At 40.4% G+C, this 19,939-nt stretch overlaps 2 protein-coding genes across 12 annotated transcripts in view; one reads left to right on the forward strand and one right to left on the reverse strand.

Annotated features, from left to right (window-relative positions):
- The window catches only part of LOC107392443 (KATNB1-like protein 1), a 42,528-nt gene that overhangs the window by 15,179 nt on the left and 7,410 nt on the right, over positions 1 to 19,939 (forward strand). The gene's annotated exons all lie outside the window — the stretch shown is intronic.
- On the reverse strand, positions 5,598 to 19,553 carry acp7 (acid phosphatase 7, tartrate resistant (putative)). 11 transcript variants are annotated; one of them, XM_070547179.1, is made up of 15 exons: positions 19,416 to 19,553; positions 18,692 to 18,756; positions 18,475 to 18,586; positions 18,065 to 18,265; positions 17,805 to 17,987; positions 16,474 to 16,499; positions 14,194 to 14,291; positions 9,280 to 9,342; positions 8,530 to 8,644; positions 8,271 to 8,384; positions 7,852 to 7,918; positions 7,708 to 7,775; positions 7,546 to 7,617; positions 7,047 to 7,184; positions 5,598 to 5,839 (listed from the first exon to the last, which is right to left on the reverse strand). In XM_070547179.1, exons 3-15 carry the CDS (start codon positions 18,572 to 18,574, stop codon positions 5,774 to 5,776), a joined length of 1,311 nt encoding a protein of 436 aa, XP_070403280.1. In that variant the 5' UTR covers positions 18,575 to 18,586; positions 18,692 to 18,756; positions 19,416 to 19,553; the 3' UTR covers positions 5,598 to 5,773. The 11 variants fall into 11 exon arrangements, with proteins under 11 accessions (XP_070403280.1, XP_070403283.1, XP_070403284.1 ...); XM_070547182.1 differs by having other exon boundaries at positions 18,697 to 18,756; positions 19,416 to 19,545; XM_070547183.1 differs by having other exon boundaries at positions 18,697 to 18,713; positions 19,416 to 19,544.

The raw sequence follows: 19,939 nt of genomic DNA on the forward strand, positions 1-19,939 counted from the left end.
TGTAATGTTGATGTTGAGAGTGGAATTATGGTAAGAATGTGCAGCGACGTGCCGGAGCAGACCGTACTTGGCTGTTTTGTCTTGGTGGTGGTCTGAGGCTACTTAATAACAGTGCTTTGGGTCGGGAAAAAGAGCTGAGCTTCTGGATTGATTAAATATCCCAAAGTTCCAACATCTGGCAGCTCTAATTCATTACACTCATCCCCAGTGTGCTTAGCTCAAGCGTGTGATCAAGTGCTGTCTCTTGATAACATGTGGAGTGAAATACCACACAGAAGCCTCTTCTGTATCCCAACAGCTTGTTGTTGAGAGAAAAAGTTTTGCTTTTAGATAGATTATGATGGTAAACCTCAGAGTTTACTGAAGAAATGCGGACAGGTCTCATTAATGACTTTTTGGTTTAGAAAAAGAGACGTCTGTGGTCTTGAGAGCACTCATTGCTATTAGGGTTTACTCAGTTATAAGGTTTGGCAGCACAGTCAATATGTTACTAAAATATTTATAGAGTTTATAAAACGGGATTAGGGATTTTCTTTACTGTTCACGTATCTGTACTAGAAGGACTTTAGAGTGGTTGTCATGAGTTATTGAGCGAAGCTATAAATCAAAATGAATTTGGTAAAAGAAGGCAAAGGTTATCTAAACAAGCTCAAAAACGTTGCTGTCCTAAATAAGAACCACAAATATTTATTGCACTTTTCAAAAGAAGGGAGTGATATAAGACATGTATCTCAATTGGTATCCAGATCACAGTTTTATCATGATTAATGTCAAATTTGAGCGAATCTCATATATTTCCTATATTTTAAGTTACTGAAAAATGTTGCTAAATTATTTCCCTTAGCATAAAATAACTCTAAAATAAACTCTCAGGGTGAATAACATTTTTGAACAGAGTTTCATCAGTTTGTGCAAATTTGCAATGGATATTAAATAATATCCCTCCTGCATTGGCAATTTATCACCAGTTGAGGTTACAACTGTCAAGGTTTCAGGTTCAGTTAAATTTGGTCATGTTTCGTATTAGGTTGTTTTATGTTTTTGACTCTTTTTCGGGTTTAAGTCCCCGTGTCCCAGTTTGTGTCCCTTCAGCTCCCCCAACGTTTCTGCACCATGCACACCTGCACTTCATCATTTAATCAGCCAGCTGCTCCTCATCTCCAAAATCACTCTCCCAGCTTATTTAAGCCCTTGGTTTTGCTCTGGCCACTTGTTTGTCTTACTGTTGTTAGCATGGGCCTGTGTTTACGTCCCCTGTATTCTTAAGTGTTCTTGGATTTTGTCTCTGCCTCAGAGTTAGTTTGTTGCTGCCTTGTCTGCAACTAGCTTTAGACATTAGTGTGCAATTAACTGATGCATTAGAAGCATTAGACAGGGTATCTGCAGGTTTAAGGGAGCAAAATTTAAGACTTTTTAAGACCTTTTTTAGGCACTTTGACCAAATTTAAGCCATTTTTAAAAATTTAATTGAAACTATAATTTCCAGCTATTGCCTGGCTGGAACCGGTGCCAACCATGTCGCGAACTTGGGATCAACCAGTTATGATTAAACTTGCACTTCCCCATGGCGCAAGCTCCCACTAGCTTAACCAGCTAACATGCTCATCTAAAAATAACCCTTTCACAACCAACTGAATGTGTACGGTTCCACTTACGCCAACATCATACACAAAAACTGCTGAACACTAAAAATTCACAAAAATTTTATCGAAATAAAATAATCTTGTTTATTGGGTCTTTGGTAATTTAAGACCTTTGGAAACGGTATTTAAGGATTATTTGTCATTTTTAAGGATTTTTAAGGCCTTAAATTTGGAAAAGCAAATTTAAGTCTTTTTAAGACTTTTTAAGGACCTGCGGATACCCTGATTAGAATTGTGCATATTTGCATAGTCTTAGCTTCATGCTAGCAAGTGCTAGTAATGCTAACATATTGCCAAAGGGAAAAATGAATAAATATATCACAGATGACATAACCACAGCAAAGTCATGTTAGAAGAAAATCTTAAAATATGCACCGCCCACCGCATTTACTATTTAAGATGAATGCAGCCTCCATGTGTGTCACACCTGAACGGGTCTGGGTGGAAACCATAACCTTAAACATGCTGCTCTGACTTTTGAAAGTCTTAGAAAATATTTTCAGATCTTTCTGTTTTGGAAGTTTCACATCTTCAAATCCTTCATGATCTAATGTCATCTTGCCCCCTCACCCCCACCATGTCTGCTCTTTTATTTCTGTGCTGATTTTCCTTTTGTGTAAGCAGCACAGATTTCCCTCTACAGCCAGTTAAGTGTTGCTCACTCATACGTTAAGATGATTTTTTATACTCAGAAAGGCATCCGCAGGTCAAAGGTTAAGAAGAGCAGGCTTTTCACTACAATACTTCTTTATTCATGCATTAGGGATGCCACAGTGAAACTAATGTGAAGTGAGATTATTTGTGTATTTCTACATTCATATACCTTCACTGTGGGACAGAAAAGTTCAACAAGTCTGTGGTTTGCTGCAGACATGCTTCTGACGACCTGTGTATGCTCTCTAGCAACTTGCATCTTCTGAAGTTGTTTTGATACATCTTGGGAGCTTCTGTGTGCTCCATCTTCATGTTTTTATTTTGTCATTTGAGTGAAAAGTTGCCCTTTCAGCAGTTTTTCTCTCAGTGGTTGAATTTACTGCATATCCTTCTATAGGACTGCATGTGCTTTGGCTCAAAATGTCCAAACACGATGATGCACAGTATGTCAACTCAAGTGTGTCGCGTTAACAGATCATTGATTTGTGTATGCTGTATCAACAGAATTATGCAGAGATGTGATTATGCTCTGGCGCTAACAGATGACTCGGGAGCTAAAAAAGGGGAATGACACGTGCAGACTCACTGGTGTTATGCCTGTTTTCATCAAAACCAGCACACTGTTATTGAGTTGTTGTAACCGTAGTCGATGCAGACTCTGCATGAGATCCAGCCACAAGCATCCCTTAGTTACATAACAGTGTTTTTATGAAGGCATCGACTTTCACGTGTCTGTGTCAGATTCTGATGGCCACACAGACAAACGATGAAATCTGGCTCCTAAATGCTGAAAGGATTAGCCAGGGAGAGTCTGTCATCCGGTTAAACTCAAACAGGAGAATCTGGATCTGTTTCAGCGCATTTGTGGGATTCTGAAATAAATAAAATATGCTCGGAGATGAACAGGGCTTTGAGAGTGCCAGATTTTGGACAGTTTATTATTCAGGCAGCAAAGAAGGGATCTTCATTTACCTGTTGATGAAAAACGATACAAAAAGCAGCTCAAAGTTGACTACAATGATGGATTACAGCGAGGAAATCCAAAAACCGAATTTAATCCAAGGTGTTTTTAAACCACTGAGTAGGTTGCCATTACATTATATACATTTACGGCAAACGATTATCATATTCTGATCTTACAGTGGCTGGACAGTGGAAATGACTCTAATCAGGAACAATTTTAGAAAGAAGAATCTCAAATGACTGACTACCTGATGTAGCAAAAATGTGCTTGTTCGAAGCTCTCAAATCAAATCAAATCAAATCAAACTTTATTTATACAGCACTTAATCATACAATGAATGCAACTCCAAGTGCTTAACAAATTAAAAACCATTCCCTGCATAACCACATTCCCTCCCATTCCCAGAATTTAAAAACAGACTGACAACAAAAACCCCTTCACAATTCTCATCCGCCGGCGCACACACACATGCACACACACACACGCCCCATATGATGGATAAAAGTCAGCTCAGAGTCAGAGATGACACCCAGGTTCTTCACTTGTAAAGATGGATTAAGAGACATCGTAGTTTTGGTAAAAGCTTCTCTCTCTGGGCCTCAGGGCAGATAACTAAAACTTCAGTTTTGTCCTGGTTGAGCTGGAGAAAGTTTTCTGCCATCCAGGATTTGATGTCAAAAATGCAATTAAAAAGTGTGTCCATTGGCCGTGTGTCATCAGGAGATACAGAGATGTACAGCTGTGTATCATCAGCGTAGATGGAAATTCACCCCGTGTCTCCTGATGACCCCGCCAAGAGGGAGCATATAAAGGTTAAAAAGCAACGGGCCTAAAATTGAACCTTGGGGCACACCACATGTAATCTCATGAACCTAGAGGAACAGGTATCCAAACTCACCATAAAAGTCCTGTCTGTGAGGTAGGAAGTGAACCATCGGTGAACAGCACCAGAGAGACCGATCCGTTTCAAACGAGTTAAAAGAATAGTGTGGTCTACTGTATCAAAAGCAGCACTTAGATCCAGAAGAACCAACACCGTCACATTCCGTTTATCATAATTTACTCCAAAATCATTTAAAATCTTCAGAAGGGCGGTCTCGGTGCTGTGGTTCACCCTAAAACCAGACTGAAATTTTTCGAGGACATTATGAGTGTTGATAAAGTCATTAAATTGAATTAAAACAAGCTTTTCTAAAATTTGCTTAAAAATGATAAGTTGGATATTGGTCGACAATTGTTTAAATCATTAAAATCTAAATTGTTCTTCTTCAGCAGGGGCCTCACCACCCCCCGTTTAAAAGCGGCTGGAAAGACCCCCGTCTGAAGGGAGCAATTCATCATAGTTAAAAGCTCATCTCTAAAAGAATCATAAAATTGTTTAAAAAATCTAGCGGGAATAGGGTCCAGGGCACATGTGGTGGGTGTCACTGAGGAGAAACTTTATCAAGATTCTCAGCTTCAACCAGAATAAAACTGTCCGGTGTTTCCTCAGGTAGACTCTCAGATGTGTCTAAAACCACGTGACGTTGAGAGGATAAAATGCTACATCTGATGGTGTCTACCTTCCCTCTGAAGTGGGCTGCAAACTCCTCACAGAGAGTGTTCGAGGGGTTTTTCTGAGTTGAGTTTTGGTTGGAGTTGAAAATATTATTGATTGTGGAGAAAATTATTTTAGGGTTATTTTTATTGTCTGAGAGGATTTTGGGAAAATATGCATTTCTTGAATTTCTTACGGCTTATTGTATGGTTTAAGTAGTTCTGAATATGTCTGATTTATTTTTAATTTGCTTTTCCTCCAGCTCCTCTCCGCCACTCTGCAGTTTCTCTTTAGTTTCCTTAGTTTTTCATTTCTCCAAGGTGATGTATGATTTGACTGTAAGTTTTTTGTTTTGAGTGGAGCAAGCAAGTTAAGAGCTGACCCAAGTCTTCTGTTAAAATCATTGATAATGGCATCACAGGAGGCGGAGACGTTAGTTGGAGGGATGTTGTTAAAAGCTTAAAGAAAACCAGCAGCCACTTCAGGGGTTAGATGACGCCTCCTTACAGTTCTCACAGAGGGCCCGCACTGGATAACGCTGGTGATGTTAAAAAATACGCATTAGTGATCGGACACTGCCAAGTCAACAACAGAGGACACACCAGTGGACAGGCCATACGTGATGACCAGGTCCAGGATGTGTCCTCTGTTGTGAGTTGGCTGCGTGACATGTTGGGTAAAATCCATATAATTCAAGATGTTTAAAAAAATCTGTGGCTAAAGGGTCTAAAAGGTTATCCACGTGCAGATTAAAATCTCCAGCTAAAATAATCCTATCAAAGGAGTTGTGTAAAATTGATCAAAACTGTGAAAACTCTTGAATAAAAGGTGCACTCTGTTTGGGAAGTCTGTAAACAGCGACACATAAAATCTGAGGAATGCTAAAAACAGCTGCAGTGTATTCAAAAGTGCTAAAATGATTAAATAAGAGGTTTTGCTCTGTGAGTAGATTTATTTTTTTATGGATGACAATCTTCATAACCAGGCAGAGAAGCCGTGTTTTTCCTTCACCACCCAGATGCTGTCAATCACTTTCCCATGCTGGAAAATACAGAGAGGTCTTTGTCATTGTTAGAGGAAAATCTAGAAGTCCTCGTGCTTTTGGAGCATATTAATGAGGAGTTACCAGCAGCAGACAGCAGTCAGAACAATTTCAAATCAGAGAATCAGGCTAAAATTCTCATGGGGGTTGTAGAGTTTTGCAGTGTCACTTCACATGAATCCATTTTACTTTTTCAACTTGGTTAAAATCTCACCAGTCATCATCACACGCTGGTGAAATGACATCTCCACATCTGACCCATGCAAAATACAAGCTTGCTTGTCTAGGGGAATCCCACAATGCATTGCAACGTTACATCACAATCTCTTTTAGCTACTATAGAATATGCTATTATCTACATTATTTCTTAAAATGAAAAAAAAATCTGGTAATTTTCATACTTTTTGTGGTTGCTCCGTAGCAAAATTCCAGCTTCTTCCAGTGTCACCCAGTAGTCTGTGCATTCTAGTATATGTGGAGATGCAATTCTATTGGTCAACGCTCTAAACTTGTGTAAACGAACCGTAATGTCGTCGAGGCCGTGGGAGGGACTTTGGGGATGTATAATTTCTGAAAGGTTTCCTTCTTTACATGATAGAACAGGGACGGATGGTCAAAGTTAAGCTTTGTCTCATTAGTCACCACTGGTGAAATTCATCTCCACAGTTGACCCATCCTCATGCGGTGAGCTGCAGCAGCGGCTGTGCTCGGGAACCTTTTGGTGGTTTAAGTGACTTAAAATATTTTTAATTATGTACCCTAGCTTTGAGAGGTTATTTTCCTATTGGACATGTCCTGCAAATATAAGGAGTTCAAATCAGGATCACTCTGGTTGCTGTTTACTGCAGGTAAGAGGGCAACTAATAACGAAGTACAGCATAAAACCTCAGTTAACCCCCAGAGACCCACGGTTGTAATATTACAACATAAGATTTAAGTCTACAAAAATAAACCTTCCCAATTTTTTTTCTTTTTAAAACCACATTTACATTGCTAATAGGTCCTATTGTTCAGTTCTGCAACACTATTGGCTGTTAAAATGTGTAAACAGGCCCGTTTATCTGGCCTCCTAGAACAACATGTGAAAGGTTAAAAAAAGATTTTGCAGTTGTTTTCTAAATTTGGGTCTCTGGGGGTTAAACAAAAATATTTGAGCTATTCATTTAAGACACATTCTTTCACTTCTGCTTAAAAGCATGAGCTCACCTGGTCATCGGACACCTGCTCCATGTAAAGGTGGGTGGAGTTTACCACTTGCATGCGACTGTAGCCGTAGTCGGTGCTGCGGAAGGCGCTCCACTCTTTAGGGTTTGGATTGAACCTGTCCGTCCTCTCCCTGCAGCCCTGTGGAAGACTCAAGAGTGATTAAATTTTTCTTTTACAGTCAAAAAGACAAGTTTATTCCAGAATCCCTCTCAGAAGCTGGGTTGGACTCTGCAGCTGTGCCTAAATGTGAATCTGGCTGCAATCTGATGTGCTGATGACTAATCCCGCTGTGGCTGGATGACAAAGCGTGCCCTCCGCCGCTTGCCACCACATCAGAAAAAACACTTACCCAGAGGAACAGCTGGTTTTAAACTTATGTGGTAGTGCAGCAGCTGCACATGCAGAACTGTGTACAATACATGACACTATTCTTTTGTTGATGAATGCATTGATCTGTGTGGAGAAATATTCAGGGATGCAGCGACATGGAAGTGCTTACAGCAGAGCCAGATATTATGTGCACTGGGGCCTTAGGGTTAACGTAGGGCTGCTCTGCGCTCCCATTGCGCACCTGCAAAGAGAAAAGGAAAGTGACCTTGGATCACAAATACACAGATGGAAGCTACAAAAAATTTGGAGTACTAAAGTTCCATGAGCTGACCTTGTCACCATAGACGGGCCAAAGTCTCTCATATGTGTGCTCGTGTGCCCACAGCTCCACATCCACCCCTATAAAAGACATTCATCAGCCAAATTTTGAGATTTCTAAGCGCTCATCAAAGGCATACACCAAGATTTCCCCCACCATAGCGGTAAAATAATTCTTCAAGACCAGGAGCAGGTGGTTTGATGTCTTTCCGTCCAAGTCGGACCTGGAAAATGACAACATAAAAGTATTTAAAGTGTGAAAGTGCTACATTGCCTGCTACGGAAAACACTTTCTGGTAGAGCGTGACGTCGCTCATGCCAGCTTCACTGCAAATGGAGCTGAGAGAGGCAAGTCAAAGTGGAAACTATTTGGTGAAAACGGTATGAGAGCATGCCGTACTCGGTGTGCTTATGGGCAATGAAGTGGCTCGGTCGGTCTGCAGAATGCATCAGCTACTTGGAGCGACCAAAGTGTCAAACGGCACATCAAAACAAAGACTTGTGATACAGTTGAAGAATATGAAAATCTATCTTTGTGTGTAGTAAAGCTTTGTGTCACTGTTGTGATGCGCGCACCCAAGAATCAAACTTTGTACAGTCGTCCTGGTCATCATCAGAGCAGTACATGGGTCTGTGTCCCATGGTGATGATCCATGGACGCCGTGCCCGGTTTTCAGGTTTGTTGGCTTTCTAAGTGAGGGATCCCAGATCAGGCGATAAAATGAAAACAGACAAATATAAGCACATCTTTTTATTAGTAACAGAAGAAATGAGCATCAGTAGAGACAATGAATAAAAAGATAAGTGTCCCAAACAGAAAGAGATAGTCATTAACCTCCAGATCAGCCTTCAGCCACTCGTACTGCTTAAAGAGAAGGTCCATGCCATATTCGAGATAGAAGTAAACTTCTGTGGAGAAGGAGACGATGTGCGCTGACCCCAGATTCCAGCTGCAGACACATATCGTTAAAATGACACACGGCTTTGACAAGTAGCATTTCCCGATAAGGAACTCCTGGCCTCAGTTTAAACTCCAAAGTGTGGAAAAACACAACAATGTCCAGATTTTGTCACTAGCACGCTGCTGCCTAAATGGATTTAAGTCTGGATTTAATCAAAGGCTTTTCTGGTCTAGAACTGGCCTCATGTTAATGCTGCAGAATGAATGAAAAAGTACAGTTGGTGAGCTGCAAGGGTGCCAAAGTGTGTTATAGGCTGAACACTTTCCAGTAGCGCTCCTTTTTGGAGTTCCTCTGCTTCCTTAGCGTGCCGAAGAGTGAGGGACTCTTAAGCCAGAAGCTTGTCTGCATTTTAGGCCCAGGGAGAGAAAGCCTGTGGTCTAGCGGGGTATTATCTTTCTGTCTGAGAGATGGAGGTCTGCAGAGGGCAGTGAGTCATCGACTCAGATGTATAGCTCCTTTGTGTAGTCTGTGCTCCAAAGATAGAGGCAAGCTTCACACTCCTCTGCTGACGCTCTCTGAAATGCTCCAGGAGCTTTGGCACCTTTTAGGAAATTCTCATCTGCTTCCACTGATTCACTGATTTTCAGCTACTTCAGCGTGTCTCAACTAAATCTGCTTCTTACCTGTACCACAGGCTCTCGGTTTGGCCGGGCATGCTGAAGCGATTCCTGTAGTTTGAGAAGTTGCTGCAGACGAAAAAAAATCATATAGTGAGAAATACAATTAGAAAAACTGATCATGCAATCAAAATTCCTTGAATATGTAATAAACATCAATTTGCACCACAAACTGCTGCTTTCTCTTAGCTTGTGGCGAATACACCAGAGCTAGACAGAAAGGAGAAAAGCTACAATACACCCAAAGGACACTTATGGTAATTCCAAGCTTTCTCTAAAAGATAATGAGTCAGCGGTCCTTAAAATAACCATCAGCTCTCCTTTGTTTGCTTTGAACCTTTTTCAGCTTTCTGGAAAATTCAAAACAGTCGATCTGGAGACAAAAACAAGCTGCAGTGGTAGGATCTGCTACAGTCTTCACAGAACCATCATAAAAACTTTGATCTCTTAAAAAAGTACATACATGCTGATTTCTACAGGATGCTGGTGACTGTTTCCTGATTAAAGGCTGCACATAAACATGGATATAGCCTCCATGACATCAGCCCATAGGTCTGAATCATGGTCACTCACTGGAGCCAAATAATCAAAATTTGGGCAACACTGGGGAGTCTGGGTGGAGATGAGGTTGGATAAGAAAGGAGCTTTTCCTGGTCAATTTAGGATTTTAGCCTCTAAATACACCCCTCTTAAAACCATAATGTCTTGTTAAAGAGGACAGTAACTTTAGTCCTTATTAGGGAAATCACATTTTCAATTTTTAGCCTTTATTTGGTCCAAATATAGTAGAACCCTCTGGTCACTGCTCGCTTTCCTGCAGCAGACCACATTATGGCCGAACAGCCCTCAAAAGAGAGGCTGCAAAGTGGAAAAAGGAAATGGCGTTCCAGGGAACGTTCTCTCCTTTCACGGTTTTTACTTTCAGCATAAACGCAAGAGTCGACGGGCCATTAACCCGCCGAGGTGATTAGAGTAATTGTTTTCTTATCTTACATAAGTGGTGGAAAAATATAAGGTAATATCCTCGACAGCAGCCGCTGAAAGGGTGGGACAGTTCAGCTCCCTGTGAGGGTTAGCAGGTTTAAGGTGAGAGGAGGTTAACTGGGCTATAGGTCAGAAAAGGCTGACGCTGAGGTGCAGAGCTAAATGAAAGTGTCCCGTTTAGATTGTTCAGAAGTTCAGATTTATCTTATTTCTATATTAAGGTGCTGATCAGAGCAGTAAGTCTTCAATTTACACAAGTTTCAAACCTTACTAAACAAATATCAGACTTTAATCGGGAAAATAAAGAAACTAAACGAATGAGATGCGCTTTGAAGCCAGACTGTCAAATCTAAATCTGGAAAAGGTCACAACCCTGGTCCATACTCCCATCTGGTGGTTGGGAACAGTAACAGCGATCGTTTGGAAGAACCTGAGTACAATTTGTTTAGGTAGTAGGAATAAATATCAGTATTTTATTAGTGGATTAGTACAGACACTCAGTAGGAGTCCAGGAAAGATGTGACAGAACGTACCAAACGGAATGGATCAACCAAGCATTTAAATAGCAAAACAGGAAAATCTGACTGGAAACAAATCTGATTGGTATATATTTATATTGTTAATCAGAATGAAGGGAGTTGAGGGTAACATGAGTCATGTTTTCTAACCCCAAAATCTTCTTGTTTCCATATGTTTGATCTTCTTTAAAAAAATAAGGACGAGATGAAATTTAGTGTCTGGCACAGTTTGTGCCAAACATTTTCTTTCCTCAACACATCTTGCCTTTCGTCATCCGATGAGATAAATCTGGCTCGGGAAGATGCACCAAAGCAGAGCAGTTAGCAGTAATCATATCACTGGATATTGTTTCAAATGGTGACCATTATTTCCCATTCCCACTAAAGAATGGATGAACTGTGCTAAGTGAACAAAAGCAGGTCTTGATTGGAGGCTTAGCATCTTCCCGGGACTTGATGTTCTCATCCCGCTGGAATGCTGAATAAAAAAAAACGTTGTGGATTGCTCGAATGCTTTTTCACCCATTTGGTTTTGAGGTTGGAAATATAGAGGAGTGAAGAGGTAGAGTGAAAGAGAGCACAGCAAAACAATCACCAGTCACCAGCAGCTGGGAATATTTGGATTCTGAGCACCACCACAGAACAAAACAGACATTTAGGTACTGAGGGAGGCAAGAGGAGCTGCTTTTCTGGTTGTGCAATGCAGCGGGGAGATTGTTGATATCAGGTTCTGATGTCAGGATGCAACGCCAAGAAAAAGAGACTACTGTTAGCAGCTCCTTAATAAACCCCAGACTGTAGACACATTACGTACGGTAAGGCGGACTAAGGAAGTGTCCTGATAGCAGCGAGTAAATTTTATTGTGCAGGAAACGATTCCTCAGTTTGCAAGAGAAACATGACTGATTCTGGTCAAAATATAGGAATCAATCAGCTGATAACATAAAGGATAGAATAGTTTTAATCTACAGAAGGGAAGATTAACTTTAAAAAAGGTTCATCATTGGTCAATCTAGAGCTGGACGACAGAAAAAACTCTGTGATAACATTTTTCATTTTGCATATAAAAAAATTACAATTTTTTTTTTGGTTTTCGGGCATTAGTAGCTCAGGAGGTAGAGCAGATTGTCCAGTAATCGGTAGACTGTAGTTTTGATCCTGGCTCCCGCCAGAGAACGCTGCTGATGTGTCCTTGGGCAAGACACTTTACCTGCCTGCCTGCTGGTGGTGATTGGAGGGCCGGTGCCGGCACTGTTCGGCAGGCTCGCTTTCGTCAGTGCACCCCAGGGCAGCTGTGGCTACATCATAGCTCATCATCACCAGTGTGTGAATGACTGACTGACTGTGTTGTGAAGCGCCTTGGGGGGTTGTAGACCCCTAAGAAGGCACTATACAAATACACGCTATTTACCACTTATTTTAATGTTACCATTCCATTACAGTGGCAATCCAAAGTTTTCCCCTTTTGAAGAATCACTAGTGATTTTTTTTTTTTTTTTTTAGAAATCTGTTAGTCATAGTCTGACCCTTTTCTGTGATATAAGGCAATACGTGAACTTTTGGTGCCTGCCCATGGTCAAGCTGCAGACAAACTTTTATTGTAACAAGCTCATTCAATAGCGAGAAACCCACGTATTTCTTCTATTTAACGAAAAACCATAGAAAACTGGACACCATAGAAAACTGGACAAACATAAAGGACCTAAAAACTTACAGTGACTGTGTGTATTTTCCCCGGCGATAGGGGGCAGTATATACCTAAATCACTGGAAGCAAGTGGTATTTTCGAGTTTGAGTAAGACTTTACTCAATTCAATTCAAAAATACTTTATTAATCCCAGAGGGAAATTGATTGCTGTAATAGCTCAGAATAATAATAATAACCAAGTCATCAAAGAGTTATTGTATATTACAACGGCTGTTGGTAGGAAGGATCAGTAGCGGTCAGTGTTGCAGTGAAACTGAAGAAGCCTCTGACTGAAGACACTCTTCCGTTGTCGGACAGTCTTGTGAAGAGAATGCTCAGGGTTGTCCATAATTTTCTTGATTCTCTGGAGAATCCTTCTTTGCATTATCTCCTCCAGCGGTTCCGAAAATGCCGAAACTCTGGCTGAGTCCTTGAAAGGGCTTGGAGTTCCTCCATCTTGTTGGCCAATGATCTCACATTGCCCATTATGATCGATGGAAGAGATGGTTTGAATTTCCTCTTTCTCTGTCTCCGTTTTGCTCCCGCTCTGCACCCACTCTTCTTGCGTTTTAGCTCGTTTGGGATTTGTGGCTTCAGTTGAGGTATTATTTCAGCCTTTCCAATGTTAATCAGCTGCTCCCCATTGTAAACCGGCTTGTTGCCATGGTTACGCATCATAACAAATGCTCAAAAAGTGAAAAAAGGTATAAAATAGCAGTAAAAATCCTCCCAGCTTCACAGCACCAGAAACAGAAAAGTAAAGTGTCCAAAAAAATACAGTTTTTCTTGAGAAACTAGAAGAAAAAATGCCCAAAAAAGGCTAAACTTACATATGGTCAACAGAGCTACTCCAACATGCAGCCACCCAGAGCAGCGCAGTTCCGGAAACGTACAGATAGCCATTAGGGTCAAAAATCCCTGGGAGCGCAATTTTCGAAATAGTGCTTCGTCAGATCATTCAACCTCCAACAAAATGACAAGCACATCAGACTCCCTTTCATCACTGGCAACGAGTGAAGAGGTAAATGTGTAAAACAACGTTTATGAATGGTGAAAGTTTTGTTACCAATCAGGAAATGCTCACGTAGAAGGAAACACTGCGTCTAATATGGCGTCGCCCAGAGACTTCGACCCGCTCCCATGTATTTTAGACCTGATTTTTATGGTTAAATGTTACAAAGCCACAACATTTTTTAACATCTTGTTATCTTTTAATTAATTTTCAACAACATTCCTAACGATGCTTTCAGAGATTAATGGTAAAAACTACACATTGACTCTTTAAAGTACTAAAGATGGAGATGTCCTGTCTTTTTTCAGACCTAAACACATCTAACATAACCAGAAATGGAGAGCTAAAATGAACCCACAGATCCAACCATTCCAAGCTGATTCTGGAAACTAAAACTCACAGAATGAGCAGATGATTCACCCGAGTCAGATAAATGTTTGTTTTGGAAAGTGATGCCTTGTTTAGATGTTGGTGGTCGCTTCAGCATCTGCTGAAGTAGAGTGAAGGTTTTACCTCAGAATAAAATGTGCTCTGACTGGAACCAAACAATGTAAACCAACCTCACTGATAAATAACAGCATGCAACTACGTTTTTGCTTTAAATAAGACACTCGTGGGATATGTTGCAAATATAAAGAAGATTGAAAGTAGCTCTAAACGTAGACTACAAGAGAAGACACTTCGAGTGGATCCGTAATGTTAAGAATAAAAGAACCTACTATGCAGCTTCATGGTTGCCTGGACAGGTCATGTAGGGAACGTAGGCTGCTATGGACTCAATCTGTCTCATAAACTCGTCTCCAATTCTGGCATTATCCTGAAATGATGTAAATCAATCATTAAGCATGATGGCCAAAATGGGCCTGTCAGAAAGAAAACACTTAGAGCAAAACAACAACAAAGGGGGTTGTGGGTAGATTTTTATGGTCAATGGCAATTATGCCCCAAACTGCATGAAGAGAAAGCATGACTCTGCAGAACGCACTAGACGGCATACTACGATCTCAGTTCACTTTACCAAAGATCTTCATCCTTCTAGCATAGTAATCTTGACAACCCATAGCAGTAGGAAAGATTTCGCTCCCCAGGTTGGCCTAGCCACTCGACTGTAGCCTCAGCAGGTCCATCATTGGCTCACCTTATCACAGCTGTCTCTGCTTGTGGAGAGATGTTGCACCGTTATGGCAGAGTTTTCTTTTATAATGATGGCAGAGCTGCTACGGAGCAAAACAACTATGATGGCGGTGGCTCAGGTATGAAGCTCAACAGAAACTGCTTTGGCATCAACTTTGGACGCTTTTGACCCGGGCTTCTTTTAGACAGAGGCCCTTACGCCCTTTACTCAGATTTATTAATTACCACTATTTCCATCGCTAAAAATACGTTACATTGCTTGTTGCTCTGATTATTTCTAACGCTGTCCGATTGCCTGCAGAGACAACGTGAAAGACAACAGCGATTCTGCCTCTTGACTGAGCTTTATCTATAGGATGTAGGCACAATGTAATATTTACATCTATAGGATGGCTTACCACGCTTTCATGCTTATGAAGTTTGAAACGTTTCACAAATTTGTATTTTGATCAACGTTCTTGAAAGAGCAATGCTTTTGTAACCAAAGTGTTTTGCTTTTGAACAACCTAAAATTTCCAGAGCTCACATTTTAAAGGCTGTGCCAACATCTGGGTGTGCAGTGTGTGCAGGTGGCACATGCGCTGCTTAGTGGTGATTAAAACTAAACCATGTAAATTAAAAAACCCAATTTCTTGTCACTGCTTTAGAAACAACCGACTACTGTAAAAATTTTCAGGCTTATGCCTTTTTACCCTTATTGAATCCTTTTACTTTGTGTGCCAATTTTTAGACATCCCCATCAGATGCATGAGGTAGTAGCCATCAAAGTTGTGGAAGTGTGTTTTTAGAAGGTATTTGAATAAACTAATTAATCTTTATTTTTTCTTTATTACACTGTTTTGGTGAAATTTTGAGGGCTGGAATAAAAACACCAGTTTGAAGAACCCCACAGGCCTTTTGTTATGATTGAAATAATTCAGTTAAATCTTTACATCTGATTCTATAAGCTTATATTTTGTGTTTTAGAGGGACTTTGGAACACCTCTCCAGGCACTACTGATGATAAATGGCCTTTTTGCTGGAACTCTACCACATTTAGATCTAATGAGGTACACTGTCCCAGTTAAATAAACTAAAAAGTTGAATTTACGTTTAATATTTCTCCATTTACCAATTTTCAGACAAATAAATGAAAAAATTATAGCAAATCTACTTTCCAGACTTCTTTGAAACATACCACCAGGATACAAATAAACCACAATGAAACCAGGCTGTCTTGGATTTCCTAAAACTGTGTGGCGTGCCTTTAGAAACCTGGTGTGGCTTATTGCTTTTACCTGCACCCACCAGACTAACCCCCCCTCTGTTATTCTTTCTAAAATATCAGTGAAACCACAGAATACACTCGGACATTCCAACTGGAAACGTAACTTGACTGAATTACGGTTATTAATTTTGTGAAGGGGTCTGCTGGCTCTATTTATCCTTCTCTCTGTGTTTAAATAAAAACATTAGTAATGCAGGAAATCTTTTTAGGGAAAGTGATATTAGCATTTAGTACGAAGTTATGTCTGCTAAATATCAAAGATGACAGCTGGGAGGATTTCATATGTGCAAACGTGTTATTGGGACGTGAAAATCTGGTTTTGAAAAAGCACCACTTGGGCGACGTGACCTTGCTTCTCATCTTTCACCAAATGCTTAAGACACCTCTCAGTAACGTCGATGTCTCGACCACAGTGGAGCGGTTGTATAATAAACAGCGGTTAACACTGGGAGAGGGCGGTGGAGGAAATTGGAGCAGCTTATCTCATCTGTCACGGTGGACTTAAGAGGGCCTAACATGTTCATGAAAGAAAGCTGGTGGCATAAATCTTGTTATATGAGATTATTTGGTAAAGAATATGAAAGAAAAGGTAAATTACCTCGTCCATATCGTAGGCAAAGTCCCCTGTAAAGGAGAAACATCCGCAGATTAGAACAGATCTTCTGACGGGTTTTACAATAATCCCCAACATCAGTTCAGTTTTTCATGTCCTGAAGACGATTTTTAAAGGTTGAACTAAAAAATAAAAACATAAATGTTGCAGTTTTACACCATTTTGTCTAAAGAGTAGAAAGAGTTTTTTTATGGCAAGTTTTAACATTTGAATCAAAACCTTTTTTAGTGTGTTCACATTCAGCATTTATGAATGTTTAATCTGAGTGTTTTGAATATTTTAAGTATATCTGTGTTGTTTTCTTGTTGTTTACTGTTTTTTTCTGCTATCCTTTTTGCTCCTATGAATGTAATTGCTGCTAATTTCCCCACTGAGGGGCAATAAAACATTTTTATTCTATTATATAAACTGCAGCCAAGAAGCGTTACATTTACCAGGCAGATTAATGATTCTTCGGTTATTCTCAATAAAGTTGATCCAATTCAATCAGTATGCCGGTTCACTTTTCTGAACTTTGTCCCGGTGCAGCACCTGTACTTTATAACCCAAACATCTGACGCCCTGCATGATTTTACTTCATGTTTAAAACGTAACTAAAGAGTGGACATGTTGCTTCAACGGGTTCGTCATCAAAGCCAAAAACTATCTCCTCCTAAATGAAAAAGAACAAGTTTTCACACATTTACCAACATCAAACACTTGTATTCTGTTTAGATTCAAAAATGAATACATCTATGCTTGTTAATTACCGTGTTTCCAAAATATCTCTAATTTCCCTCTGGGATTAATAAAGTATCTTTGAATTGAATATAATGTATGATAAATGACCCGCATTTGTAAAGCGCCTCTCAGAGTAAGGACTCCAAAGCGCTTTACACTACAGTGATCCATTCACTAACCCACATTCACACACTGATGGTGATGAGCTACAATGTAGCCACAGCTGCCCTGGGGCGCACTGACAGAGGTGAGGCTGCCGAGCACAGGCACCACCGGTCCCTCCGACCACCAGCAGGCAAGGTGGGTTAAGTGTCTTGCCCAAGGACACAACAGCAGAATTCTCTGTCCGGAGCCGGGATCGAACCCGCAACCTTCCGATTACTGGACAACCCGCTCAACCTGTTGAGCTACTGCTGCTGTCAAACATTTCTTTGGATGTGAGCTAGCTTACTGACTAATGCAAGCATGATCTGTTGTGAGCCGTGCCAGCCATCTGTGCACGACTGATGCCTTGGGATTCTTGTAATTTAACCTATCGACCTTTTAACTGCTTTTTGAGTGCATGATGATAATATTTATATCCACGTTAAGGTTACCTATGTGCAGGATGGCGTCATACATGCCAAGCTGAGTCTCCTTTTGCAGTCGAGCCAGAGACTGAGGGTTCTCGTTGCCCAGATCCCCGTACAGAGCAAACCTGGGGCTGAAACTTAAGCTGTCGTTCAGAGCAGTGAAGGAGAATACGTCGCTCCATCCGTCGTCGCTGCCGCAGTGGTAGACTTATAGAACAATGAGTTGTGTGTTAGAATAAAAAAAAAGGCTATTTGAAAGCAAATGGCACAACAGCACCACCCACCGTACGCAGCAGCAGGTTTGAGCTCTGTGAGTGTTACTCTGTGGATGAACATCTGCCTCTTCTCCTCTCCTGAGTCCACAAACAGAGTGGCGTCACCTTTGGCACTCATGTCAAAAAGACGACCTCCAAAGAAACCGTACTCCACCCTGCTCTCAGTCTTATTAAGGGTTGTCCAGGTCACCACCATGGAGCCCGGTACGCCTGGGTAGAAAACCCCAAAACTAACTTCACAACTTTCATAACTGTATCACATGAAGCACAGGTTTTAAATAAGGTCATAACTTATTTGTGGCGTTATGGAAAATCTCTGCATCAATAATCATTACTGAACCAATTTGACGGAGCTTTTTCAGACTCCGCATAAGTAAAGGGACGCTTTAGTCTTAAATCTAAACACAACAAACCCTTACCCACATAGGAGAGGTGCACTTGTTCTGGCTGGGTCCACATAGGAGGCACGCCAAGCACCAACCAGGGTGCAAGGGATAGAAACATAATGGCAGGCAGCATTTAAACCCTTGGCTGTAAAAAAAAAAAAAAAAAAAAAAGGTCACAACTTCAATTAAAACATGAATAAATCTAAATAATTCAGATCCCAAATGGGGATTCAGAAACACAACAACTGACCTGACCTCAGGGAAAGACTTTGCTGAGTTACAGGAAAACAGAAACCCAGATGTGTGTTTTATCCTCTGGTGAGCAAATCAGTAAGCTCTAATAAAAAAAATCTGAACAACATAATCAGCAGCAGCTCTCAGAGCAGATGATGTGCGTTCCAAATCAGCTGATCTGGTTTTCTGCTGCTAAAGCAAAAGTGGAAAAAACTGATCTAATGACAGAGCTTGCTTCAGGTCAAAATCAAAGTGATACAATCAAAAGGGAATCAAAACATCTTAAAGCTGAAAACACAACAACAAATTCAACAAATCGTAATCACAGAGGTGTGATCAGAAATCAGCTGACTGGATTGAAGCAAAAATGACAGTAAAACCAAAATAATGTAATAAAGTGGTCGCTAGAGGACGCATTGTACCACATCAAGTATAAACGGGTTTATTAAGGGTTTTTTTACGGAGCGGATTCATATGTTTACAAACTTGCTTCATAGGAATAATGGAAAGGTAGTATTTTTTTCAGCTGATAATTAAAGAATAAACACAGTGAGAACCACAGTTGTAACACGAACTCAAATGAAATTAGACCTTTATGTAGAGTTTTAATGACCAATAGTAATAGATCGTTCAGTACATTTTTGTCACGTGATCAGCTGTTACGTTGTTAGCTAAAGGGCTAATGATTACAGCTACGTTACAACGTTAGATAAAACAAAAACAAGCTAAATGCCACTTACCGAATATACTGACGCTCTTAACAGTCTTCTGCTCAGCACTAATAATTCAAATGTTTCTCTTCAAAGCAAAAATGCAACCACAGTGTGGAACCGGAGCTACAAGTTACTCCGAAAAACGAAAACAATGTCGAAAGGAATTTTGGGTAATTGTGTTTTAGAGCTTTGAAAGTGAGTTCCTGCCCTCCACACACACACACACACACACACACACACACACACACACACACACACACACACACACACACACACACACACACGAGGGCAGAAACTCCCCATCCTCCCTTCTCTAACATCTCTAACGTTGCAAATCAGAGTGTTATATTTTTGTCAGCGGAGGACGACATTTCTTAGTCTTTCAATGAAACAATACACACAGAACAAGTGTATTTTCTAAGTCTTGTAGAAATCTATTTAGTCAATAAACAAATGGTAATTAAGAACTGTAATTGTATTCAAATACTGGTTACTTAAAAATAACCACAAACAGTAAAACATAATAGATGGATAATTAAGTAAACAAATGA

Source organism: Nothobranchius furzeri, chromosome 18, assembly GCF_043380555.1.
Source record: "Nothobranchius furzeri strain GRZ-AD chromosome 18, NfurGRZ-RIMD1, whole genome shotgun sequence".
Lineage (NCBI taxonomy): Eukaryota > Metazoa > Chordata > Actinopteri > Cyprinodontiformes > Nothobranchiidae > Nothobranchius > Nothobranchius furzeri.

Bases quoted from the DNA above. Each gene is read 5' to 3' on its own strand.
- acp7 (XM_070547179.1), bottom strand. From the start codon at position 18,574: ATGCTGCCTGCCATTATGTTTCTATCCCTTGCACCCTGGTTGGTGCTT. The intron at 17,988-18,064 runs GTGGGTGGTGCT...TTGTTCTATAAG, and splicing joins CAAACCTGCTGCTGCGTACG to TCTACCACTGCGGCAGCGAC. The intron at 8,645-9,279 runs GTAAGAAGCAGA...ATGTGTCTGCAG, and splicing joins ACCGAGAGCCTGTGGTACAG to CTGGAATCTGGGGTCAGCGC.